The sequence below is a fragment of the Falco peregrinus genome, chromosome Z (genome assembly GCF_023634155.1).
Source record: "Falco peregrinus isolate bFalPer1 chromosome Z, bFalPer1.pri, whole genome shotgun sequence".
Lineage (NCBI taxonomy): Eukaryota > Metazoa > Chordata > Aves > Falconiformes > Falconidae > Falco > Falco peregrinus.
The window spans coordinates 50,549,982-50,577,779 of NC_073739.1; the positions used below are offsets into that span (position 1 = coordinate 50,549,982).

Sequence of the window (27,798 nt, forward strand, 5' to 3'; positions counted from 1 at the left end):
ATCAAAGTAAAAAGCCAACAGAGATTCAGGTTAATGCTTTTCAGATTCAACTACAGTTTTTATACTCCAGCCTTTTTGCTGCCCCCACCAAGTACAGACACAAGTCACCTGTCAGCAGGCAGGGCCTTTGAAGTTTAAATATAACTCAAACAATCTTCAGGTTCCAACCCCTTATATCTAGTTTATGTAACAAGAGATTTATAAGAAAAAATTGCTGATTGTGGAAGACAAAAACATGACAAAAGGCATAAATATCAAGCACACAGAGAAGTGATTATTAAAAATATTTTCTCATTTTCATCGTAAATCTGTTTGGAAGTTTTGATCACTGAAACGCTAAATGCATTTAAAACAAGCAGCCAAAACACAAATATCCAAGTGGTGTCACAGAAATTTAACTATGAATGGGCAACTGGGTATGATGCTGAATTTCACTCGGAGAACTCACTCAGACACATTAAATCAAGACCAGACCCAGCTGTCCTGTGACTTCCCAGCTCCCGGGAAGTGAAGCACTTTTAAAAACTGATTTAGTGTAAACTTTTTGTTCCATTTGTCATTTAAGTTGAATCATTCAATATGAAAGAGGACCAGAACACACGAAGCACAGCTTCTCCTACAAGGAGTTCTCTGCTTTGTAGTTAAGCACAACTCCCACACCCAGACTGTGGCCAGTTCTCTTTGTGTTACTGGAAGTATGGGACTGGGCCCTAGAAAAATTCCTTAATCTGCAGGGACAGCAATTTTGAAATATATTTGACCATAACTTTTTTACTGGAAAGAAGGTAAATTGGTTGGGTGAGAGATAGCACACCGAGGCAGAATTAGTTTAATGAAAGACTAAATTCACATTTTTCCTACTACCTTCTGCCTACTGCTAAAAAAAGAAAAAAAAAAAAACCAAACAACCACTGCCACACACAAAAACCCTAGTGACTGCTGCCTTGTAGATCACCATAGGCAGCCATCAAAAAAGCAAACAGGATCTTCAGAATGATGCCAGCTGTCTACACGATCTGCCTGAATACTGGATAGGACTGAGTTGTTGTGTTGTCCCATGTTACCAGGAGACAGCTGAAAGAGGAGGAGGTCAGGGAAAGATTAGCAACCTATGAGGCAAACACTGAAGTTGCAGCCAGAGTTGTATTGCAGGGTGTCACACTACGGGGTGTGTGTGTATGTATGGGTGTATGTGTTTCCCCCCCCAGTGCTTTAAGTTCAACGAGTCTGTCAACATCCCAGGAAAGATGAGACCCTTGCATCAACCAGCCTGTCAGAGCTCACCACAGGGACTTTCCTGGGCAGCACACTGCATCGGAGGGTGATTCACCCGCCCTGTGCAGGGACGTGCACTGATGGATTCGCTAGTCAAATCAATTATTCAAGCTTCCAGAAACGTACACAGAAGGCATCTCAGTTGAGAATTTTTTATTATACAAAACCCATGACAGATTTAAGGTTCCAGATTGCCATTGATAGTACACTGACTGCAAGAACAAGTGTGAAGTAGTATACACACAAAATCTAATCACTAATAAAAGCCAGCTGGAGTTCATCATTAAATGTGCGGAGTACAGTTCTTACCCGACAGGTGTCCTTATGGGGAAGATGGGTTCAGCCCATCCACCAACACCAAGAGTTACAACGGAGTCTTCCCTAACTTCTCCCCTTCCTAACTTACTTTCATAGTACTTCTTGAATTCCAGGTGGAGCTTGAGTGACTCCAGTCATACAGACTTTTGTTACTGATGGGTGCAAACTTATCTTGCTTTACCTTTAAAGGCACAGCTGATTAAGGGGTGGTCGTACCTTGGAGGCAGGCGGCTTTGAGATGGAGGTGTGCTTTGGTATTACAATGAAATTATAACGAGCAAAGTTCATCCAAAGAAAGCAATTTCACCACAGTTGCTGGCTCACTGCAGCTGCTGGCTCAGCAGCCGGTACCTTCCCTTATCTTCCTTGTTAGACAGCTACTACGCATAAAGTTTATCAGTACATGGTACCACCAGGCTCCCCTTCCTGCAGGGAGCACAACAGGGTCTGGGCGCAGTGTCTCCACTCTGCTCCTCCCCCCCGCGGCCCTTCACCTTCTCTTGGCATGTCCTAAGGTTGCAAGTTGTGTTGCCTGGGGAACTACTGGCGAGTAGAGCCTGTGCATACCAACTATATTCCACCCTGGAAGTAGCAGCTGCAGTTTTACCCTAAAATTTCCTTAATATTATAATACAACTTCAGTAATTTTTCCACGTGGGGTATTTAACGCAGCTGCTACAGCACCACAATGCAGTCCAGCCCTAGCAGTTTAACTGGCAACAGTTGCGGCAGGAAGGGCGCTCGCTCCCTCTTCCGCAGATTCCTGAAGGGTAAGAGAACTACCACCACCTGCTGCTACAAGTGCTTGGTTCGCTACCCTGTTACCAAAGTACACTGGCCAACAGCTGGCTGAGCTAACACACCACTGGAAAGCAGTCAGATATGAGAGTGATGCATGAAGTCCTGCAAATGCTTAAGACACTTTTGTTTCAAGACATCTCAGATAATCAAGTGAGCGCTTACACAATCTGTGGCCACAGGACCTGAATACAATGTAATCTGTCAAGTACGTTTCTGTGCAGAGGTTATCAGAGCTGGTTGTCTCTTACACCAACCAGAACGAGACTTTTTTGGAGAACTAGCTGAAGCTTTCAAAAAGAAAGCAGTTAGTGCTAATAGCTTTACTTAACAGCAATTATGCCCACTAAAATCCTCTGAATTGCAGATTACTTTAAAAAGCAAGGCACTAGATAAGTATGTTCTGTCTTGGCAAGCAGAGTTTCAACTTAACATCAAGACTAGCAAGTACAAATCGGTCACATTTTAATAAAACCCAACAATATTTACAACAACAGAATGATACTAAAAAAAAGAAATGCACAATGAACTCTACTTTATGAACAGTTAAAACTGCACACACTGTGAACAGTTAACAGCTGTTTGAAAGGCAGGCTACAATTCCGTAATCAGCGAAATGTAGTTTATTCTTCACAGGATCAGTCTTCAGAACGCAAGGACAGCAGTGGCTTACAGATGCAAGCATGCCCTGTTTGCAGGAAAGACCTTAAAAGTTAACAAGGATTCTGAGCTTCTCTCAGAAAACGCTCTGCTCCCCACAAATGCAGTGCTATCCACCCTTGTTCAAAGATGACAACCTGCCAGAGTTTTCAAGGTAAGATGCCCAAACACTTTGTTTTCATCCTTCAAGGTTAACAGAGACTTAGATGCACACAAATTCTTAAGACCAGGGATGCTTTTGCAACATCCATATTTTTAGAGTCCATAGTCTCCGAACTACTGTATTTTTGTCAGTGCATTAAAAAAACCCATGTAACTGATTAAAATCAAGTAGATGTCTGAGAGTATTTTTCCATGCTAACTTATCTCTTAAAACCATTCTTACTCAGAAAAGCACGCCAGCAAGACTTCAAGTGCAAAGAGCTCCTTTGACCTAAGGGGAGAGAATTAAAAGCCTAACACAAACCCCAGCAGTACGCTCAAAACTCAAGCTGTCTGGTGGTTTGAACAGCCAGAGTAACTGATTCACCAACGTAGCTCATTGAATTAATTCTGGCTGTACTGGGTCTGGCTGAGCCCCACGGCAGCCCTCACAGCACCGAGCTTGTATTGGTAGCTGGAAAGGTGGTGGTAACACCCAGTGCTTTGGCTAGTGCTCAGCAGCGCTCACACAGCACCAAGGCTGCCTCTCCAACCTTCCCCCAACACACACCAGTGGGCTGGGGGTGGGCAAGGTCTTGGGAGGGGACACAGGCAGGACAGCTGACCCGAATGGCCAGTGGGATATTCCATACCACATGCCGTCTGCTCAGATATGAAAGCTAAGGGAAAGGAGGAGGAAGGGGGACATTCGTTATTTATGACATTTGTCTTCTGGAGCAACTGCTACGCCCGCTGAAGCCCTGCTTCCTGGGAAGTGGCTGAACATCACCTGCTGATGGGAATTAGACAGTAACATCGTCTGTTTTCTTTTGCTTCCATGCATGCGACTTTCGCTGTTGCTTCATGAAACTGCCTTTATCTTGGCCCACGAGTTTATTTTTTTCCATCTTATTTTCTACCCTGTTGTTTTGCAGACAGGAATGACAGAGCGGCTTGGTGGGCACCTGGCATCCAGCCCACCACACTAGCTCACGTCAGTTTCAGCTGAAAATTCCAGGATCGACATAAGGATATGCAAGAAACTCCCCCAGTTTATTGCCTTCCACATCATAATGGAGCATCCGAAAACAAACATCACAGAAGAAACAAGGATCCTCTGGTGCCAGACTGTCTTTGTTGGTTACCCACCTGCAGGTTACAAAATACAAGTATTTTCTGTGTGAGTCAAACACTTGCGAATCTCACTTGTGACAAACATCTCAACGTTTTACCTGGAGTTGGGGATGGCCGCGACAAACATCAATAATTAATGTTATATTGACCAGGTACTGCCTATATTGTCTATTTCCCACCCCAGGCATACAGCTTTTTTTCCAAACTCACACCCACACAATGCCAATCCCAGCTGCTACCTTACACTGCTACAGCAGCATTTCCTGAACTCCTCTAACCTGCGGTAGCTGGTACACTGCATAAACGAAAAAAAAAACCCCAACCCACCCCAAAATTAACAAGAATCTTCTGTCCACCCTATGACCATTTAAGTAATGAAAGAAAAAATCTGTTTTCCCTTAAGGCAAGAAACTGTGATACAGAGCAGACACATGACTTGACCCAAACTGCTCTCGAGTAGTAACAAATCCATTTATGACTCCAAAAGAAGCACCTGGATGATGCAGACAAGACAAGGAGAAGATTGCTGCATACTCCAGCAAGCACTGGAGTTAACATGAACACAGGTGCCAGTACAAGGAGGGCCTGCCATGCCACGGAGCAATTAATTTATGGTAGCACTCAGTGGCCACGACAGCTCAAGGCCTCTAGTGATTAGATGCTATCTGCACAGATTAAAATACGCAGGACAGCCAGCCAAAGCAGCTCTGCCATCCATGGTTTAGCATCTCCCCACTTCAGCTTAGTGCTTTATCCTGGTTTTAATTTAATGCATTTACATCACCTCTGGTAATGCCCTCCCCATCCCATCTTTCCCCCATATTGACCCTTTGGCTCCACCTCCCCTTATGGCCAAATGCCTCACAGATTATAGCTGCTTGTGAAGGCATCCTAGGGGCTCTGCTAGGAACCCTAGGATGGGCTCCCATCACAAGCGGAATTGGCTCCTTGCCTGATTCCAGGGAAGTCTAAGGCCAAACAAGCAAGATAACAAGGACACAGCTGCTGTGTCAAACTGAGGCTGAGACTGTAAGCTGCTCTGGGGGGAAAAAAGGAGCAGTGGGTATTTTTGTAAATACATCATTCAGACCTATAAAATCAGAGAGCCTAGCCTAGTCTGTAGAAATCCTGTAGAGAAATTTCTACTGTGTCTATTGAAAAGCTTTATCATGTCTAAGTAAACAGCACTAAAGCAGATAAAGAGCACCAAATTCACATTCTGCTCTCTTAACTGCAGAAAATCTGTGCATCACAAGAAAGTTCCTTCAAGTACAGCTGCACAGCAGGGTTTTCAGGTAGAGGGTTAGGGGTTTACCCGTGGGCAATGCTATACGCCGTTCTGAAAAAATACCTAGATTTTACCATACTCAAGTTGGACAGATCCATGCTTCCCTTTACTCAGATGCTAGATTTAATGAAAGCTCTGTGAGTCAAATAATTAGCCACTTCATCATTTCTTTTGATCGACCTGAATCATCATCTCCAAATGACTGCTACCTGCAGGAGGCCTTTTCCTGGGTAGAGAGTGGACAGCTGCTTGAGGAGTAAGATTTCAAAATACTTGCATGAAGATTATTCACACACCTTATCAAATATATACAGAGCTTTGATTTTTAATTATTTTTTTCAAGTTAGTAGCAGCACCTAGAAAGACTCATTTAAGAGGAATGAGAGCGTAGCTTACCTGGCTGTATACATTTTGCACACAAAGCATTTTCTGGTACATAACCAGTGTTTCTTCATCAGCAAGGGATAGAGGTTCCTGTCCAGGCAGTCATCATGATGAATGAGCCTTGAGGGAAATAAATAATGCATAAAATAAAGACTCAGCAGTGTCGGAATTTATCTGGATATAAGCATGGACATTGAAGATAAGGCATAATTTACATTCCTGTGTAAACTATGACTAGATTTCTGCTTAGCATTTCAACACAGATGAAGACCTCGGGATAGACTGCTAGCTGCACCATCTCTGGATTTTATGGTCAGCAGTAAATTCAGTTTGTGCAGTAACTCAGAAGTCTTCACCTATTTTAGATGGTATTTTCAAAGGTTTTATCTCTTATATAGACTAACCAACAGGCAAAATCGTCACCAGGTGAATGTTCAGAGGTTCGTAATCCCGAGATCATTTACTTGCAACATCTATGCCCTTCTTTGGGTTGTGTTCCTCTTGGGAGGTATCATTTATTGACAATGCTTAGATACATTAGGCTTCTGGAAACAAAAAATTATCTGTCACCCACTACAGACAATCAGAGGAGTGCGCTCTCTACCTGCTATGCACTGAGCAGAGGACACAGCAGTTCTGTTGATGGGGTTGCCACCTTTATCAGCTCCTCCTTCTCTCCCTTGCCTATCCACCTCAGCCCACTATTTCCACTTCTCTGTTCTCTTTTCAGTTCCTTCCCCTCGGCATCAAGTCTAAACTAACAAGTGCAGCTGACTCCAGCCAGAGCCGTTAACAGCATTCTGCTCCCTGGTGCTCCGGAACCAGCATGTTCATCTGCCACACACTGGCTCTGCACAGAAAGTGCTTTTCACTGTGGGTGCCATTCCTCCCATACCATAGTCACACCATGCTAGTTAGAAAACAATCTTTTTATGCAGACAACTTATAAAAAAAAAAAAAAAGAAAAAAAGTACTGGAGATTACTTTCTTCCTTGCAGAAGTAGTCACATGTATGGAATGAAGTCTTAAATAAACCCTGCAGAAGGCTGCAGAATAATCTTAAAGTTAGTCTAACAAATACTCAGCATTTAATGTCTGAAGTTTGTCCACAGAAAGCTTGCATTCAACTGCCTAAGGACTACCAAAGAGCAGTAACCTACCTTATATCTGTGACGATAATGATGTGCTCACAGTTCCCTTGATGGCAGAAAAGGTATGGAAAGCCAATTTTGAGGGACAAATCATTAAATGTGTAGTCCTCCATTTTAACAGACTGAAGACTTCCATAGCCTCTGTCATGAGATTCTGACCACTCAATAACTGTCCTAAAAACAGAAAGGTATTCAGCATAGCAATGCTATAAACTGTGAATGCAGTGAAAAGGAAGGCCTTGGGGAACATGCAAAACTCTTCACTGGGACACAGTTAAAAAGATGGAAATCAAAACACCTCGCAACATTTTGTAATAATTTAAGGTAATTTTACAGCAATACCACTGCCCCACAGAACTGTGCACTGTTCTTGTGGAACACCCATCTTTAAATCCCCACCAGGCACCTTCCTGAGAGTGTAAGCTCCTGATGACACCCATCCAGGTCTGGTTTGCAAGCGCAACAGTTCTCAAGCATTCCAATAATTCAAGTTACCAGCAGGTCATTTTTGCTCCCTTGGTCAATAACTCTATTATAAAGCTTTTTTTGGTTTTGCCAAGGAGAAACACAAAGCTGCCAACTGCACAGTTACATTTCCAAAATTTGGCACTCGAAGGGCACTGGCCACTGCTGCAATTTTTTCTTGGCTTTTCAGCATATTCCTACATACTTCACTTCTATAAACTATGTATGTTATCACAAACCCTTCCATGAAGGCCACTGCTGCTCACGGACAGAAAGAGAAGTGGCAAAATAATTTCTCTGAAGTCACACCTAAGTCTGGCATATCAAGAACAGATTCCAAACTCACAGCTCTTCCATCCATTTTAACATCTTGATCTCCTAAATCTCACTAGTGTGTCAGCAAGCCCATACTTCCGTAAAATAAACCACTACGTACAGTTTAAATGGACATGACCTGTGCTCAACCAGCGTGAGCTATAGATCCAAACAAGAGATCCCAGAGACTCTTGGCAATGTCATCTCAGATTTCTTCTCACAACAGTCACACAGTCCCCTTGTTGACTTTACCATGAAGGCATTTAGCTTGTTTTCAAGACTGAGCAGAAATCTACACAGCTGAGCTTGTCTTTCTGACCCATCTTCTACCTCACAGGCAAGTTTTCTGGTGGTCATCACAACTAGGGAGGGCACTTAATAAGCCAGTACAGACTGGCACCTTGCACTTTCCACAGCAATCCCATCCCAACAAGCAAAACAAAATTTGTGGGGAAAAAATGCGTTCATCCCCTTTTCAGAAAGGAAGTGAATGGAAGGAAAAAGCAAAGCAAGTAAAGTTAAACCTCTATGTAAGAATCAATTCCACATGAAAAGATCGTAAAAAAAGTCCATTCCAGCTTCATACACTAGACGTTCCAGTCTTCAAAACACCAGAAATCATAAACAAAATTAAATAAATCTCCTGTCCCTTAAGGTTTTCCTTAGTCAACGTCTACAAATATTATACCTGCTCAGATCTCTGCACTCTGGGTATCTTCTATCATTATAAAAGATGCCTTCAAAATAAAAGAAAGCAGATTTGTAGAGATCCTGAGAGAGAGAGATAAGTCTGCATTAGTGTTATGAGAGATTAAACAAAAGAACATGTCAAAATCCACAAAATCATAGTATCACTTAGGTTGGAAATGACCTTTAAGATTACCAAGTCCAGCCACTGACCCAGGACTGCTAAGTCCACCACTAAACCATGTTGCTATCTATGTGTTTTTTAAACACCTCCAGGGATGGTGATTCCACCACCTCCCTGTTCCAGTGCTTGACCACCTGTAGAGGAATTACAGAGGAATGAAGGCAGGTTAATTAACATTGATAATATACAGCTACGGGCTTGCTTCAGGGGTGGTGGGTTGGCTGAGGTGGATAACATGCAGCTGTGGCTGGTTCCTGTGAAGCAGTTAAACAGCTCTAAGGACTGTGTGAAGGGTGGCCAATGATGAGAGACCTGGGAGAAGCAGAGGGAGGAGAGAGTGTGCCCTGGATGGAGGAGAGAGAAGGATGCAGCAGAGGCAAGAAGCAGGGTGGACTGGCCTGAAGAGGATGAAGAAACAGCACAAACAGTAAATGAACTGTTGAAACCTTGTGGGGGATTGGTGGCTGTGCTGGGGCAACGTGTGGTAACTACCTACTGAGGTTAACCTGGTATGTGATGGTAAAAGCCTTGTTGCTTGTGCAGTAACAACCACTCTTTTAGTGAAGTAACTGTTCCGAAGATCCATCTAAACCTCCCCAGCCTGACTTGAGGCTTTTCCCTCTTGCCTTGCCATTGTTATGTTGGAAAACAGACCTGTCCCCACTTGCTTACAACCTCCTTTCAGGTGGCTGTAGGGAACAGTAAATTTCTCCCTGACTCTCCTCCACTCCTGACTAAACAACCCCAGCTCCCTCAGCTGCTCTTTGTAAGCCTTGTGCTCCAGACCCTTCCCCAGCTCCGTTGCCCTTCTCTGGCCACGCTCCAGCACCTCCATGTCCCTCTTGCAGTGAGGGGCCCAAACCTGAACACAGCGTTCGAGGTGCTGCCTCACCAGTGCCCGGTACAGGGGGACCATCGCTGCCCTGGTCCTGCTGGCCACACTGTGTCTGGTACCAGCCAGGGTGCTGCTGGCCGCCTTGGCCACCTGGGCACACTGCTGGCTCACGCTCAGCCGGCTGTGGACCAGCACCCCCAGGCCCTTTCCCACCAGGCCCTTTCCAGCCGCTCTGCCCCAGCCTGTAGCGCTGTGTGGGGCTGCTGTGACCCAAGGGCAGGACCCAGCACTGAGCCCTGTTGAACCTCACAGGAATGGCCTCGGCCCGTCGGTCCAGCCTGCCCAGGTCCCTCTGCACAGCCTGCCTGCCCTAAGGACAGCAACACTCCCCCCAGCCTGGTGTCACCTGCAAACTTACTGAGGGTGCACTCAGTCCGCCCATCCAGATCACTGACGAAGACATTAAACAGGACTGGCCCCAATACTGAGCCCTAGTGAACACCATCTGTGACCAGTTGCCAGCTGGACGTCACTGCATTCACCACCGTCTTTGGACTAGGCTGTCCAGCCAGCTTTCAACCCAGCATAGAGCACACCCATCCCAGCCATGAGCAGCCAGGAGAATGTCATGGGAGGCAGTGCCAAAGGCTTTACCAAGATCCAGGTAGGCAACACCCACAGCCTTTCCCTCATCCACTAGGCGGGTCATCTTGTTCTAGGAAGAGATCAAGTTTGTCAGGCAGGACCTGCCTTTCATAAACCCATGCTGGCTGGGCCTGATCCCCCTGTTGTCCCGCACATCTGTGTGACGGCGCTCAGGATGACGTGCTTCATAACCTTCTCCTGCACTGAGGTCACACTGACAGACCTGTAGTTCCCCAGATCCATCCTTCTTGTAGACGGGTGTCACACTGGCTGACCCCCAGTCTTCTGGGACCACCCTGGTTAGCCAGGACTGTTGATAACTGATGGAGGGTGTTCTGGTGAGCTCCTCCACCGGCTCCCTCAGTACCCTCAGGTGGACCCCATCTGGCACCATAGACTTGTGTGTGTCTAAGTGCAGCAGCAGGTCACTAACTGTTCTCTCCTGGACCATGGGGACTTCATTCTGCTCCTCATCTTCATCTTCCAGCTCAAGGGCTGAGTACTCAGAGGGTAACTGGTCTTACTATTAAAGACCGAGGCAAAGAAAGCATTAAGTACCTCAGCCTTTTCCTTGTCCTTCCTTGCAATGTTCCCCCTCAACATCTAATAAGGATGCAGATAGACCTCTGCTCTCCTTTTGTTTCCAATATATTTGCAGAAACATTTTTTTTATCTTTTACAGCTGTGGCCAGCCTGAGTTCTAGCTGGGCTTTCGGATCTCTAATCTTTGCCCTGTATAACCTCACAACATCCCTATAGTTCTCCAGAGTTGCCTGCCCCTTCTTCCAAAGGTGGTAAACTCTCCTTTCCCGCCCCATCCCCACCCCGAGTTCCAGCCAAAGCTCACTGTTCAGCCAGGCAGGTCTTCTTCCACACTGGCTCACCTTTTGGCACATGGGGACAGCCCACTCCTGGTGTCATTAAGATTTCCTTCTTGAAGAATGTCCACGCTTCCTGGGCCTTCAGGACTGTATCTCAAGGGACCTTGTCAACCAGGCTCTTAAACAGGCTAAAGTTGGCTGTTTGGAAGTCCAAGACAGTGACTCTGCTGACCCCCCTCATCACTACTTTGAGAACTGAAAACTCTTATCTTGCAACTGCTATGCCCAAGATATCCTCCCACCCCTATGTCACCCACCAGTCCTTCCCTGTTCATAAACAGCAGGTCCAGCAAGGCATTTCCCCTGGCTGGCTCACTCACCAGCTGGGTCAGGATAATGTAATATACTGATTTTGTATTTTTTATATTTATATTTTTATATTATAATAATATAATACAATATAATTTAGAAATCTAAAGTGCTTAAGAGATGTCACTGTACAGATTTCTAAGAAAAGCTTTGTACTGGTTTTAGATCCTGATGTGACAACAAGGTTTATATGACTGCCAGCTAGGCAGCTGCTCTGCTGATACTGTGCTCAAGCCATTACAGCTTATTTTAGTGTTCTTATTTCTACATCCATTATAGCAGTTACAAATTTCTACAAAAACAGAGAACAAGAACACAGGCGTCATTGCACAAATTAAGTAACTGCAGTCGCTTTCCATGATTAACATGGTGACCAGCTCACTCCAATTCTGTAACTTGCTCATTAAGTCACAGAATCCTGATGAACTTTTTACATGTCTGTTGCGAAGCAGCCTATGACCTGCAAGAGCTTACAGTGGAAAAGAACAAGTAGAAGGCAAGAAGTGAACAGGAATTACTTTACAGGCTGGCTGCAGAGGCATAAGCAGACTAAATAAGAATCAAACAGCAAAACCATGGACAACTAGGCACTCTGGATCCCCAGACCAGTCTCACATGTCTTTATTAAGAAAGAATGAATGCTCATTTGTGGCCAGAGGTCTCTTTAAGCTATTAACTCCAACATGTCAAAAGATGGGAAACACAGACACTGGGGCCAGAGATGGGATCCATGACTGCAGGTGACCTGCACAAAGGCACAGCAGTAGGAATGTGTTTTACATTCAGACAGTTTGTTTTGGCTCTGTTATTGCCACCATCCCTGGCTCTCCAACCACAAAATGTTAAGTACTGCCATGCTCTGACACCTCCCTAGGAATTTCTGTGGGTCACCGCAGTTCTGAGTTAGCTAGTCCTTTAAAGCTGCTCCAAACTTCAGAAAACAGCTGTTTGTCATAGTGAACAGAAGAGAGCCACTGTTAAAAACTTCTTGGGAGTTTGATTAGTGTTGGCCAGAGGTATGACTCAGACATTCCTTCCTCCCAGACTCTGCATTAGGCTTCACTTTGCAAGGAGGGATGCCCTATTACATTTTCCCAGGGAACCCTACCACTAGCAGTAACCACATGAAGTATCCAGGATCCTTGTTAAAAGTATCCATATATGAGGAAATACCTCAATATTGCCCAGTTCTCTCAAACATCCCCCTGATGCTGGTTTTACTAAGGGGTTTGTTAACAAACCAAACCAAACAAGGCACATAATACAACAGAACAGAGCATTTCAGTTGGACGGGACCTATAACGATCACTTAGTCCAACTGCCTGACCAACTCAGGGCTGACCAAAAGTTGAAGCATGTTATTAAGGGCATTGTCCAAATGCCTCTTAACCACTGACAGCTGTGGGGCACTGACCACCACCCTAGGAAGCCTGTTTCATGATTTGACAACCCTCTCAGTAAAGGTATGTTTCATAATGTCCAGTCTAAACCTCCCCATCACGGCTTTGAACCATTCCTACACATCCTATCTCTGGATCCCAGGGAGAAGAGACCAGCACCTCCCTCTCCACTTTACCCTTTTAGGAAGCTGTAGAGAGCAATGAGGTTACCCCTCAGACTCCTTTCCTCTAAACCAGGAAATGACACAGTTCTCAGCCATTACTTATAGGACATGCCTTCTGGCCCTGTCACCAGCTTTGTTGCTCTCCTCTGGATGCATTCGGGTACCTTCACATCAGTCTTGAATTGCGGGGCCCAGAACTGCACACAGTACCCAAGGTCAGGCTGCACCAGCGCTGAATGCAGCGGGATAATCCCCCCTTCTGACCGGCTGGTTACGGCGTGTTTGGTGCCCCCCAGGACGCGGTTTGCCCTCCTGGCTGCCAGGGCACGCTGCTGACCCAAGTGAGCTTAATGCCCACCAGCACCGCCGGTCCCCTTTCTGCAGGGCTGCTCTCCAGCCACTCCTCTCCCAGCCTGTGCTTGTGCCTGGCATTACTCCACCCTAGATGCAGAGTCCAGTGTTTGGACTTGTTAAATTTCATCCCTTTAATCATTGCTCAACGAAGAAAAAGCAAAAAATAAAATCACAAAACTCAAAAGGAGCAGGAATGAAAGAGAAGTTAGGCCTATCTATGCCAATAAAATCCAGAAAGTCTCTCTAACTCTGTCCGTACCAGCTGACAAGCTGCACTTGTTTACTTAACCAATGAGAGCAGCAACTTGATCCTTGTGCTCAGCCTGTGTACTCAAGTGGTAATTCAAGAGAAGCAGAAGCTGACATCAACACCTAACTTACTTACACAGCCTCTTTCCTGCAGACTCTCAGAGCACCATTCTTATTTGTATCAGTCTCTTTAACATCCCTAAAGTAAACAGAAGTAATTTTCTCTATTTGGAAAAGGTAACATACTTTTGGCAGGTCATGGTGCCACTTCCTAGACTGAAAGGAAGAAAATTCTTCCCCACCAATGGCTCATTACCTGGTTTCTGAAGCAACTTGCAAATTTTATTGTGAAGACTTACCACATACTGAGCCTATACTTCAATGCAAACTGTAAATTAACAATCATGCTTGAGGAAAACAAGTAAATTGAATGAATGCACACCACTCATTAACAGCTCCTGCTGGGAGGCCAGGCATGGTGGCATGCACTTTACTTTGGGGAAATTACTGAGGTGAGGAAACCTAAATCCAACCCTGTTGAGGCAATGACAGCCTCACATGACTCCTCTGCATCCCCAGGAGGAGAGCCTCAGAACTGTCTGGTCTCAGAACTAACCAGCTAGTGCTTTACTAGGTAGTGGCAGAAAGACTCTTCCATTTACTTTACGTAAATGAAAAACTAGTATCTGGGATGTATTTCAGTCTCCTTAAACAAGAATGTATTACCTCTTCACTATTGTGTATACAAGTATGTGAAATCCTCTGGTTTCTCTCAGCTTGTATGTCGCATATTATTTGATGCCTATTATATTGATAATATATTATATTATTAATACATAAGGTTGGCGGAACAGCTGGGTCCTAAGGGTAATAATCAGTGGAACAAAGTCTAGTTGGAAGGCAGTAACTAGTGGAGTACTTGAGAGGTCAGCACCAGGTCCAGTTCTGTTTAACATCTTCATTAATGATCTGGATGATGGGGGCAGAGCATACCCTCAGAAAGTTTGCTGCTGACACAAAACTGGGAGGTGTGGTTGATATACCACGCTGCCACCCAGGGGGACCTCGACAGGCTGGAGAAATGGGCCAACTTCATGAATTTCAGCAAGAAGTGCAAGGTCCTGCACATGAGGAGGAACAACCCATGCACCGTTTGGTACTGGGGGCCCCTAAGCTGGAAAGGAACTTGGCAGAAAAGGACCTGGGGGTCCTGATAGAAACCAAATTGACTGTGAGCCAGCAACGTGCCCTTGCAGCAAAGACAACAAACAGGATTCTGTGCTGCATTAGACAAAGTATTGTCAGCAGGTTGAGGGAGGTGATCCTTTCCTTCTACTCAGCTAGTGAGGCCGCACCTGGAGTCCTCTGTCCAGTCCTGAGGCTCTCAGTAAGAGACATGGACATACTGGAGAGAGTCCCATAACAGCCATGAAGATGAAGGGACTGGAGCATCTCTCCTATGAGGAGAGGCTGAGACAGCTGGGACTGTTCAGCTGGAGAAGAGGAAGGTTCAGGGGGGACCTTATTAACACATATAAATACCTCTATGCAAGATGCAAAAAGGACAACACCAGGTTCTTTTCCCTGGTGCCCAGTGACAGGACAAAAGGCATTAGGCACAAACTGAAACACAGGAGGTTCCCTCTGAGCATCAGGAAACACTTCGTTGTGAGGGTGACCAAGCACTGGTAGAGTTGCCCCAGACAACTGTGGAATCTCCATCCTTGGAGATATCCAAGAGCTGTCTGGACATGGTCCTGAACAACTGGCCGTAGGTGGCCTTGCTTGAGCTTGCACCAGATGACCTCCAGAGGTCCCTTCCAACCTGAACCATTATATGTGATATATTATTGAAAAGATGCATTTTTAGTATTTTCAATTAAAGTACTTTCTCTCTATTGACCCCTTTTGCATATCCCCAGAGCACACCTGGCAATTGGGCAAGAGGGGAATAACCTTCATTCCTACTTTTGATTAGCACCCAACTCCAAACACCAAAGCATCAAAGTTCAAAGGGGGATGATCTGCAGATTGTTTTCTACTGCCTCTGGTGTCTTAGACTATAGCTTAAAGTCAAGCTAGTCCACAGGGTACATCTATGCAAAAACTCACCACCAGTGTTACTACATCCCAGCGGTAGCATTAATGGTGTTTTTCTTGACATGGAACAAAACAGATCAGCTTGGTAGTGCTACCAGGAAGTATTAACTTGCAGTGCCACCCACAGGCAGAACCAATTTACTGCTGAATTTACTGCTGAAAAACATCAGAGCAAAACTCTTGCCTCCCTCTCTCCTGTATATTCTCAAAGCTCCTGCACATGTAGAGGTTTCCACATATAACATTTTACCTTGCTGATATGCTCTGGTGCTTGATCTGGCTGAGTGCTGAACTCACCACCCATCTGAAGGTCACTGACACAGGAAATTGAGTCTCTCAGCTCAGTGAGCTTCTGGCTGCCCAGTACAAGGACTGTCTGATAGGGTTTGTGGTGTTTATGCTACAAAGAAAAGGGCATATAAGCTTCAATTAAAAATCACTTGTTATCATCAGTACTGCTCTTCAGTTGATAGCTTGAGGTCAATAATGGCAGCACACAGCACACCCCCTCTCTGTACAAGATTTTAAACGGCATCTTACCTCAGCCTCTCCTAAGGCTGTCATTTATTAGTTTCATTCATAAACTCAAAAATTACAATCCCCATTAGAAAGTGCCCAAAAGATATAAAGTCTAAGCACATTCATCCCAAATCCAGAAAGAATACTTTAGTTTTTATGTATTTAGTTTCAGATTTTGAGCTTTCTGTGAAATCAATTAACTGCTGAATAATTACTGTAAAAATTTCCTTCTGTAAACCACTAACAGAATGAAAGGCAGATTCTGAAAATCCTTTAAAAAGTTACCACAGTTGAAGGGTTTACCATGCTTCCTCAGTGGACTCACTGATTTTAACTGCTGGGAAAGCAACATACTACCTGAATAGGGAAGAGACATCAGTATACAACCTAGAAGATTTAGTACCAGCCTTTTGAAATATGACAGGATAGAAGACATTCAGAGTTAAAAGTAGTTCTCCCTCCTCAACTAGATCTGTTGGGTTGTCTGGCCTCTTTCCAATTGCATGTGATTCCTGGGAAGAAAAAAAAATATGTATTGGCAACCACTTATATATCATAGCCCCTGGACAAAAGTCTGAGAAATGCTGTTCTAACTGTAACTCACTTCTGACTGTGTAGCCTTCTGAACTGATAGCAGCCTACCTCGTCGAAGATGGAAGTATTAGAACCTGCTGTAATTACTGATTTCAAGCATTCTTCTTCATTCCTCATCTCTGGAGAAGCTGAGGTGCTTTCAGCAGTTACAAGATAACTGGCTACTCTGTGGCTACTGAGACACCCTGCATTAAGGAATTAAAGCTTGCCACTGCTCTGCCCTCATGGAACCTAACTGCTACCAACTTCCTTCACTTAATGCTTTGAAATGCTCTTTGAATGTGCTTTCACATGCGAAGGGAGATTGCAACCCTCAACCTGAGAAAGGCTGACCTAGATACTAGGCATAAGAGGAAGTATATGAAAATAAAAATTAGTGTGATGCTTCCTCTTATTAGGGAAGCTTGACATAGTTGGAGGTCTCCATTTCTCCAGAATCCAAACGCAAAATAGAGCACTGCCCTTGCCACACTACTATGTTTTAGGAAAGAAGTGAAAGCATTTCCCCATTTCCATCCTACTTTATGTTTAAGGCATAGCCCAGCTGTGAGAATGAAGGAGGGCACTTCTCTGTGGCAGTTGGTTTGCTCCCTTTTCAACAAATCAAGAGAGAACACTGACTGCAGAAACACTTTCAACCAGCCTGAAGCGTACTTCAGATTTAATAGCAAGAATGTGTACTACTGTGAGACTTCAGTCCAGGGATACTTGTCGTCTGTCCCTTGCATCTCTCTTCTTCATGCGACACGTTCCAAGCTGAAATTTCTTATTGCTCTCATCCTGTTCTAGGACACTGTGTTCCCAACCAGCTCTGACACAGAAACCAATTACCACAGCTTGCTTAAAGGATGCGATAACTGACCATGTGCGTGCTCTTTCAGAAATAGAAATAAAACGCCACTCATCAAAACCCTTTATGAATATTTCTATTGCAAATATTTTCTCAGATACGCCCTAGGCTAAAAGCCCAACACAGCTGTTGCATCTCAGCTGATACATGATGTTTACACCATGCGCCTGGGCCTCTGGAGAGTTGAAACACAATCGCTCGTGACAGATCACGAAACCTCAAGGAGAAAAAGTGTCAATAGTCACAAGTGAGGCTCCTTCCCTACTACACCTTCAACCCTAACTTTTACAACAGTTCACGGCTTGCTTGTTCAAGTCATGGATTCCAGCAATGCAAAATTTAAGAACTTCAGTTTCCCTTTTTAAGGCTTTAATGGTTGTGAAGAAATCTTAAAGAAAAAAACCCAAAGAGCTACTAAGCATAGTTAAAGGAATTCCAAGATGGCATTTGAGGGGCTGATCACTACACTCCTGACAGCTCAGAATAGCTGAGGAACTTGGGTTACAAAGCTCAGAATTAGGAAGTTACTCCCACCATGCTCCTACTGTCTTCCTTCTTCAGCCCTACAAAAACTAGCTCACAATCATTTACACATTAAAGCTTAGATTCCAATACAGGACTCCATGAGCAAAAACATTTTATCTGGCTTTATGATAACTTCACATGATGCTCATTACACACACAACGCTTTAGTAGCGACCAAATAAAAACAGTCATACAGTGGTAATGGGCTGGTGTTCCTCCTTACTATATTCAGTACTAACAGACCGTAAGAAGAGTTCCTGTCCTATCTTTCTATAAAATGTTTTTAATCTTAATCATTACCTGCAAATCTGTACCTGCAAACACTTACAGTGTACAGAGGTTCACAGTGATGAAAAAAAGCAAAAGGAGAAGCTGGATTTTGGCTGTGCAGAACTGTCTTGAGATCTTATGAGATGACAGAGAACTTAAGACAAGGAACTTACCATCTCATAGGTAAGAGTTTCTTGTCTGCAAGCCCGATCCACAATAATTGTTTCTTCTCTCCTCTCTAATGCCTTCTTTCTAATTCTAAGGGGCAGGAACACAGGACAAAATTCATTCAACAACTTCCATGCAGAATCTCTAGGTGTATTTTTAAACAACAGAAGCTACTACAGTGCAGCTTTCAAAGAGGAGGATTTCTGGCTGTCTTAGCATGTCTCTTACAATACTTATCTCCTGACTTCCGCAGAAGTGTGGTCTTTCTAGTAGTAGTAGCATACTACTTCCTAGTAGTACACAGGCTGGCTTGTGGATTTCAGTTAGTGTTTTTCTTTCCCCTTATGTGCAAATTACAGGTTAGTTTTACACTTAAGAAAAAAAAACCCAGCAAAATGTTGTCTGAAGAGGCTCCCCTAGAAAGTACATTTTCCTACCTTTAAGGAAGCTGTTTCAACTATCCCTCCTTCTTCAGAGAAATCGAATTCATGTTCACGCAACCAGAAGAAAGAGCCCACAAATATTCTCAACCCCATGACAGATACTGTTCTAAAAACACTTCAGTATCATTTGTGGAAGAAAGTATCATACATAGAATATCTACTAAAATACATGTATTTAACTACTGCATGAACACCAAATCCTTTTAACCTTCAGGACAAGTCTATTTATCCTCTAGACCTTCCTGAAGGTTTTCAGTAACAATCAGACTTAACACTGATCACAGTCATTAAAACATTCCTTTACATTAGTAAACTGAAACATATGTAAACTGAAATTCAAGTACAGCGAAGGCCTGAACTGGTCAAGTATGAGTTCAAAGTTCACTAACTGATAGAAACTTAATATACATCACTCAGTGTCTGAAATGCATCAGTAGTATCAATGAATTCCGTAAAGAGTGGGTTTAGATAAAGAGGTTATCTGGCTACAACTTCACTACTTACACTTTGGCTGTTACGATGTGACTGTGAGTTACTAGAGGCAAAGCTAAACAGATCTATTTCACAAGGCTCTGGGGAAACCTCCTGCAGGACTATGAGAAGTTCCTTGCATGCTCCAAATTCAAATTCAGGCACTAGTTCAAAAGTACCTAGGTCCAGAAATCCTAAGTTCTTCCAATAACAAAGATGGAATATTTTGTATATCATAATAAAAACATTCTAAGTAACATTCAAGCAGAAGGCTCATACCAATTATCCTATCAAGCTGGTGTTTCTGCCCTTAGAGTATTTCTGGACTCTGCTTCAGAAACCACACCATTGCCCTGAAAGGGAACAATCAGCCAGCCATGCTTTTGTGCTTGTTTTCCACCCCACCCCATATCAGGGTACTATGAAGTATATAACGAACATACCGAAGAGTTAGCAGACTGCTGTCTTCAGGAATAACATCTGGGTCCTTTTCTTTATCAGAAGACAGTAACATATCAAGGCTAGGACAATTAAAAGAAACAAAAAAACTATTACATATTTTTTCATACTTACTTTGTAACAAAAAAATCTATGAAGCTTAGAAGGAGCAAAGAGAAAAAAGCAAATAAACAAGACAGAGCCTGTATAGCCTAAATCAGGGTAAAAAGGCAGTACGGTTGACGAGATAAAGAACCAGAAGTCAAAGAGTTCTGGACTTTATATCTGGCTTTCAGAAAGACGGGGTAAATTTTATCTTTATTTTGCATTCTTCCTAATGAAGCATAGCTGCCTAGAGAGGTTTAATTATCCCCATTCAAAATGTGTCTCGATACTTTATATGAACTAAAAATGACTTTTTAAAATCTCATCCACCTATTCGGATTTTCTGATGATATATAGCAAAATAGATTCAACCAAAAGGAACCATCAACCTCAACCCGCATCGTAAAGCCAACACCCCTCCGCAGGTGCAAACGTGGGCAAGCCACCACATTTACATGATCTGTCATTGGTGTATTAAGGCATGAATTTATGCCATGTCTTCCAGTGGGAGTAGGACATCACTTCTGCCAGAAGTGACACATCCACTCTTCCTTGTATCCTTCTTTCCATCCTCAGATCCTTTCACCCACACTCTTCTTTTGTTAGCACAGAACCCGAAGTATAGCTAACCACAGTTTTTTTGCTGTAGTACAAATCAGTGCAGGATCTGGAAAGGAAAAGTGGTACTGCTTTTGGCTGCAGCAATAATTTCAACTGATTATACAAATGTTAAGTTTTAATAACATAAATGAGGATGGAACTTCTCATAAACATGCCACAAAAAAATGAAACTTGTGGGATCCCATATCTGTTCCCCTGCCACAGTTTTATAACATAATGTTACCCTACACCATTCCACAAACAGACCAAATCATCCATCTGAAAGCTTCAGATTAGGCACTATAATAGTATCAATTACCTTTTCAGAAACACAGAACAACGCTGACTCAAACACAGTAATACTTCCGTATTAATCACAAAATAATTTTATACAACTTAAAAATAGTCTGGAAAGTATTATTTAAAACAGAGAAGTATCATAGACTTTGAATCAGACTTGATCTTTTTTGTCTCTATCATCTGCAGACTGTATAAAGGCACAGCTGATACCATTACCTAAATCCATGCGCAGTTGGAATCCCACCAAACTCTTGTGCAAACCCATCTCTTTATGGGACACCCAAAGCATTTGTGAGGTCCAGGGAAAATTTTTGGATTGTAAAATTTATTCTCAATACTCAATATAATTTATGATTTCATTATATTATTTTTCATTGTAATATTATAACGTTCCCCACAATCTTATAATGTCCCCCATGTTAACAACACTAAGCTAGGTAATACTAACACTGCAGTAATGAGTCTTCAGGGTGGACCTGCATAGGAATATATAGTCATTGAGAAACTGAAGCCTGGAATTAACTGGTATCAGCTGACAATACGCAAAAGTCAGAGACAAAATTTTGGTTGTGGGTAGATGGCCTAGTTATGATGACTCAATAAAGTAACCTTTCATTAAAGATAATTTGAATTTGCTGCTGTTTAGTTAGTTTCTTACCATCCAGCAGTACACAGAGTATTAACCTTTGTGTCCTACAGGTTTCATCTCAAACTGAAAATTGCTGGGTTTGAATTACTGAGAAAAGGGCATTCCTTCAGAAATACCATTTTAAAACAAACTATGCACCAACTAGTTATAACCTCTTGGAAAGAGAATCAACCTTATCCTTCAATCCCACTCAAGGAAGTGGAGACAGGGACAACTGAGCAAGTCCTGTAGGGACAACTGAGCAAGTCCTGTATCAAGTGCAGACTGAACTACTGCTGAGGAATAGTTATCCAACTAACATTAAAGGAGGAGAATAGCACTCTGGAGAACGCAGAGCAAGCACTAGCCTTTTAGATGGGGCTGTTCTCCATTCAGCATAGATTAGTGTTATGAACAGCCCACCTAATGAAGTGACGTACAACCCCTGACAGGTAAAGCAAATCACAAATGACCCTTCTGTGGAATCAACTTCCCAACCAGCATGACCAGACTGTTTATCTAAGTCTTCCTGCACACGAATCAGTTATCCCATTCATTAAAAAGCCCCTAGTCACTTGATGACCTGCCATTTCGAAGAAGTGGCTGTGTATTTTGTTCTTTAAACACCACAGACATTATTTGCAGGATCTGAAAAAGCCTGTTGCCCAGGATTGTGAAGTTCCACCTGCATCAAATGTGAGTTTCCCATTTCCCTTCTGTGTATACAGACGATGTCAGAACTCACCAATAAGATTTGTGTTTTCCTTCCCTCCTGTACAGCTCTAGGCCTGGGATCTCTGACTGTGGTATCTACACCATACCCACTAATCTCCTGCTGCAGGAAAAAATGTTCTCCAGAAAGCAGCTCCAAGCAGCCACCATGTGAAATAGCTGGCATGTAAACTGTGTCCTCTTTTTCCTTGTAAGGACAGAAAGGCAGCTACTACAAACTGCCACTGAATCCCTGACAGTTCTGTGGACCACTGTGAGCCCAGTTACTGCCATTTCTCACTCCTGGAAAGTAAGAAACCCTCAGTTTCTAAAGGAATGTTAACACACAGAGCACTTCTCCAGTATTTTGCATCAGTCTAACAATTCATGACATAAGTCATTGTATCACATGCACTGAAGCCTTGAAAGGCTTTGCTGTATGCCCTTTGCACAAGCCATGCTGGAGCTCCTCCTGAGCAAATCCGCTGCAGCCATAAAAGCCCCATCACTAACATTTGGTCCTTGGTCCATGGTCCTGATGAAACCTGGCTTTACGATGGGAAGTATATGCTAAACCCTTCAGAAATTAAGGCTAAGTAGTCAGTGTCATACACCCAACAGATGAAAGTGCAGGCAATACACACTCCTGACAGCCACAAGCATAGCATTTCACCGTGGGCCCACACAGAATAGCCCCTGCACACAAGACAAATACACTCAAGTGCACTCAGTTATGGTAGAGGGGAAAACCCTGGCCATACGGTTTTAATGGACACTGAAGTGAACTGTAGCAGTGATGAGGAACAACAGCTGAAGGTCTCACTTGAGAAAAGCAGGCCAAGTGTTACATGAAATTCATGTCCCTAGAAAAATAAGATGGCTAGAAATAAAAAGGCCAAAGGCAAGACTGTGGAAATTTGGACATGGAAATAGACTATTAGTGAAGCCTTTAATCACATGGCTTTAATTTTCTCAGAATATTCTGGCAGCACAATGAGCTTTCTCAGTTTTAGAAATCAGAAGATGCTTTATTATTTTGCCTGGTATTTTCATAGTAAGCAGGCAGAGTGTTTATATTACTCTTTACATTGCATATACTTTAAAGGCAGTACTTTCATCACCTTTCAGACACTAATACTACGAGACACTAAATACTAATACATTAAGACGTTAATGCTAGCTTAATGCAGCTTTATAACACATCCCTAGAGATATTTACAACTACCCCTCCTAATAAAACAAGAAGGTGAATTAGGGCTGAAGTGGAATCGGGTACCTGTAGCCTCACCTCCACTGACCTACCTAAAATCCACATCAATCTGAGTCTTAGCCTGCCCTACACGCCACAAAAAATCACTCAGAAGGCAAAACAGAGTAACATAACTTCGCATTTCCAATGTTCAAGCACTTCAATCACTCAAACACCAATAATGAATCCCAAGGTAAACCTCTTTGTTCACAGACTGTTAAGGAATTTGAACAAAAAATAAACTTTACTTTGCCAACCCCTTGGAAAACTACTGATGGAATCTCCCAACTAAGGACACCATCTTACACCTGTTTAAAGTCTGATGAAAACACAAGCAACCTCTGTAACGACAACTTGAGCAGTATGCAAAGCCTTCTTACTGAGTTAAACTCAAGTGAAGACCATACTTTTTTTCGTGTGTTAAGTTCACAGCAATGCATTACACGAAGAAAATAGAAGAAAAAAAATCAACCACAAGACACTGAGATGCAAAAAGAGTTAAACAGCATTTAAACATTATACCATTTCTCCTCACCAGAAGACTCTAAATCATCAAGAATACTTAAACATACATTATGTCACTATATTCTAAGAAAGATTTAACTATGGTTATTTTCACCCTGAGTCTATGAAAGATTCTCTTAACCCACCACTATTTTAAAAATAGATATAGCAGGAGTATCTACATCTTCCCATCTCTCTTCTACCCAAATAAAACATTCATTTGCTAGAAGTTCCCTTACAAGTAGTTTACAGTCAGAAAACATCTGTGTTTACATCCAGGATGTATCACTTCAGTGCCTAGAAAACTATATTTATGCTAATAATAAACATGACCCCAGCAAACCATAGAACAGATCTTGGTGTAGTCCAGTGTCTTCATCTCTTCTCACCGGAGGAATACAAACAGCTCAGAGCAAGACAGTGAAAGTGATCAGAGGTAGTGATTTGAGGTTGGCTAACGTTAAGGAGAGATTCCAGAAACTAGGATTATTTAATGTATAAGCAAATGGAGATTATGGATTGGGATTTCCAACCCGCACAGGGGAAAGGTCACAGCAGAATGTGTAGGTTTACCTTCATTCTCCTGGAAAGCCGACAAGCAGCTCCCAGATCATGTGCCCTGTCCCCCCCGCACAGACTACCTGTCCTTTCTTTCCTTCCCTAACTTTTTCACTACACAGCACCACTTTACACAGTACACTCAGCAGCAAACAGACAGCATTGCTATGTAAAACTGGCAAACACACACAGCAGACAAAATGTACCAGTCGTAGATTAAAGAAAGCAGAACAAAAGAAAAACCAGAATGAATGACGGGAAAATTCAACAAAGCATAGACAATCTGCTTGGAATTCAAGTGAAAATTGCAACATGCTCAAGCAACAGGGTCACTGCAGAGAACAAGCCACAGCACAGGAGCACTCGGAGACGACATACGCACTGGGAAAGCTCACAGGATAATTCTCACAGTTACTGCCACACCAGAATACATGAACTGGTTTTAATACTAATATCAGCCTCTGTTTTTACTAAGCCTAGTAATGATGAAAAATTATCCTCCTCACCAGAACTACGACAGCTGAAGTAAAGCATTCTTTTAGTTAAGCTAGCATTAGAAAAAGCGAGAATGCCTGACAAATTTCTTCTATGTTGGCAAGGCCAGATGCAATTCACTAAGTGTTGATGTCTTCCTGATTAAAAATGTCCCTAAATCTCTTGACTTCTGAATGGCTTACTAAGCTCTCACCATTACACACGACACTCACACAGGTATATTTTGGCTCCAACAGTGAACTCCACGTGCCTGTGCTGCTATTCCTATTCTCTGTTTGCTCCTTGCCTTTTACTAAAGTGACAAATTACCTTCCTCTTACTCCTACCTCTGAGGTACCATAATAATTTAAACAAACAATAATTATCAAATTAACTTTGTCCAGTTAACAACTTTATCTCAAATAATGTTGCTAATGTCGGTTTTGCTGTCATGTTATCCCCATAATTTGAGGTATAACTCTAAAAACATTAGAAGGACATGTTCACAACATACTCATCTCCACGCTCATGACCTGCATTTTTCATATGCATCTTGCATGCAGGGCACTACAGGAAAAGCCATCAAGAAGAGCTTAATCTGTAGTGCAATTCTAGCTACATTATCAAATCACACCATCTACAACTCTTCTGAGACTACATTCATTCTGTACAGTACATGGAAGTGAACAATCTCCATCTGGCCTTTGAAATGGCTGGTAAATACTTCTGCGCCTTTGAGGAAACAGTGACTGGAGGACAGAACTTGCACAAAGCTATACAGGTAGTAACAGAACTCTTGTTCTAAGGCACGTCTTCCTTACTGATGAGCTACAGACAAATCTTCCGCTCTGACGCCTCCTGTAGGAATTACTGGCTGAAATGAGGCCTAGCAGAAGTCGGCAGAGGGTAAGGGCCTAGGCCAAGCTGAAGAGCTAGCATGTACTGCCAGCTACTAGGACTCGTCTGAATGGCGCTAAGGCAGATACCTGCCTCTTCCTCCTTGCTGAAACGCCTTTCATTCTGCAGCCGGGGCCCCCCAGAACCACATACACGTGCAAATACCTGACGTTTCACCTAACAAGCAGTATGTTGCTGAGTAGTTACTTAAGTAACTTGTTAAGCACTGAACGGTTTATTAACTCGGGGCCACAACATAAAAGTTTCCGCCAGCGGAGCATCACCGTGTAGGAGAACGATGCTCTACGGACTCAGGGCATATTAAGCCGGGAGATAAAACCCCGCAGGGCACAGAGGCGGGGCAATCCCGCTCCGCGCGGTTTTGCTGCAGCGCCTCCCCCCTCCCCGCGGGGTGCCCATGCGGCGCCCCGGCGGCAGCGCGCACTGCCCCGGCCCCGGGCGGCCTCCCCCGCGCCGGCACCCAGCGGGGCCGCAGTCTCCTGCTGGGGCCGGGCCGCCAGCCCCGCCCGCAGCGCCGGCGGTGTCGGCCCGCCCGCGGGCCCCGCCGTGCCGGACGGCACCCCCCGCACACGGCCGCGCAGCCTCGTCGGGAGGCCCCGCCGCCCCCCCGCCCGCGCCGGCTCCGCGGCCACCTGCACACCGCCCGCAGCTCGGCCGCCGTCTCCGCCGCGCAGCCCAGCTCCGCCGCCACGGCCGTGTCCGACTCTGCCGCCGCCGCTAGCGAGAGATCCGGCGGCCCCAGCCGCTGCCTCCAGCAGCGGCCAAAGGCCCCCAGGCGGAAGGCACGGGTGTACAGCTCCGCCGCCTCGTAATCGGGCGCCGGCTCCCCCGCCGCCTCATAATCGGCCTCCGCAGCCGCCTCCGCCGCCGCCTCATGACGGGCCGCGGCCCCCACCAGCCCGGCCGCAGCCATGGCCGTCGGGCCCACGCGCGGCCCGCTGGGGCCTGTAGTCCACCGATAGCGTGTCACGGTCGCCTCAGCTCCGTGCCTCTGCGGGGAGCGGCGGGGCCCTCCCGCGGCGGGGCCCGCAGTGAGGCTGCCGAGGGCCTGGCCGGCCGGCCCGGCGCTCCGCGTGGCCGCAGGGGGCGGGGGCGGGCAGCCCGCCGCTCCGGGGTGCTGCGGGAGGGGCCCTGCCGGCGGTGGGCGGGGGGGGGCTCCTTCTGGGGGCGGGGGAGGGCCTGCTAGCGTCCCTTAAAAAAAAATAATAATTTAAAATATATATATATATCTCCAGTCGTTACAAACGCACGGTGCCTGTGGCACTACAGCAGTACAGTCTTTCATCGTGCTTCACTGGAAAAATGCACTTTCTCCTGCCAAAGTGAAAGCCTCACGCTTGCCAAGACTTTCTTTTGCAGCATGGGGGTGTTCAGTAGCGCAACAAACCAGGTTCCCCAGGTGGGTGACTATTCACTAGCATTGGTCATGACATTGCTTTAAAAAATGTAACCGTTTGTCCCAGACTTTCTTCCTAGCCGTTTGGGATTAATGATGTACTCCTGTTGCTCCAGGAGTGATTTTTTTATTATCATTAATTTTTTTTATGGTATATACAAAGAACACCACAGCAGACAGCTGCAAAATATTCTTGTGCTAGAGCACCTGGGAACACCCCACTGGAGCAGCGTGACAAAGCTGCCGTGAGCACAACCTCCTGTTAAGAAAGAGGCAGAAGCAATTCTGGATTGAGCTAACCTGACATACCTGTTGCACATACCAGTTGAACCACAGCCTT

General features: G+C 44.3%; 1 protein-coding gene across 1 annotated transcript; it reads right to left on the reverse strand.

The window, feature by feature from the left end:
• Window positions 1-1,413: 1,413 nt before the first annotated feature.
• Window positions 1,414-27,177, reverse strand: SNAPC3 (small nuclear RNA activating complex polypeptide 3). The gene is made up of 9 exons (XM_055790951.1): window positions 26,695-27,177; window positions 20,021-20,098; window positions 18,669-18,753; window positions 16,664-16,768; window positions 15,988-16,137; window positions 8,618-8,700; window positions 7,159-7,323; window positions 6,011-6,118; window positions 1,414-4,341 (listed from the first exon to the last, which is right to left on the reverse strand). The coding sequence occupies exons 1-9, from the start codon at window positions 26,973-26,975 to the stop codon at window positions 4,194-4,196; spliced, it is 1,203 nt and encodes a 400-aa protein (XP_055646926.1). The 5' UTR covers window positions 26,976-27,177; the 3' UTR covers window positions 1,414-4,193.
• Window positions 27,178-27,798: the final 621 nt, after the last annotated feature.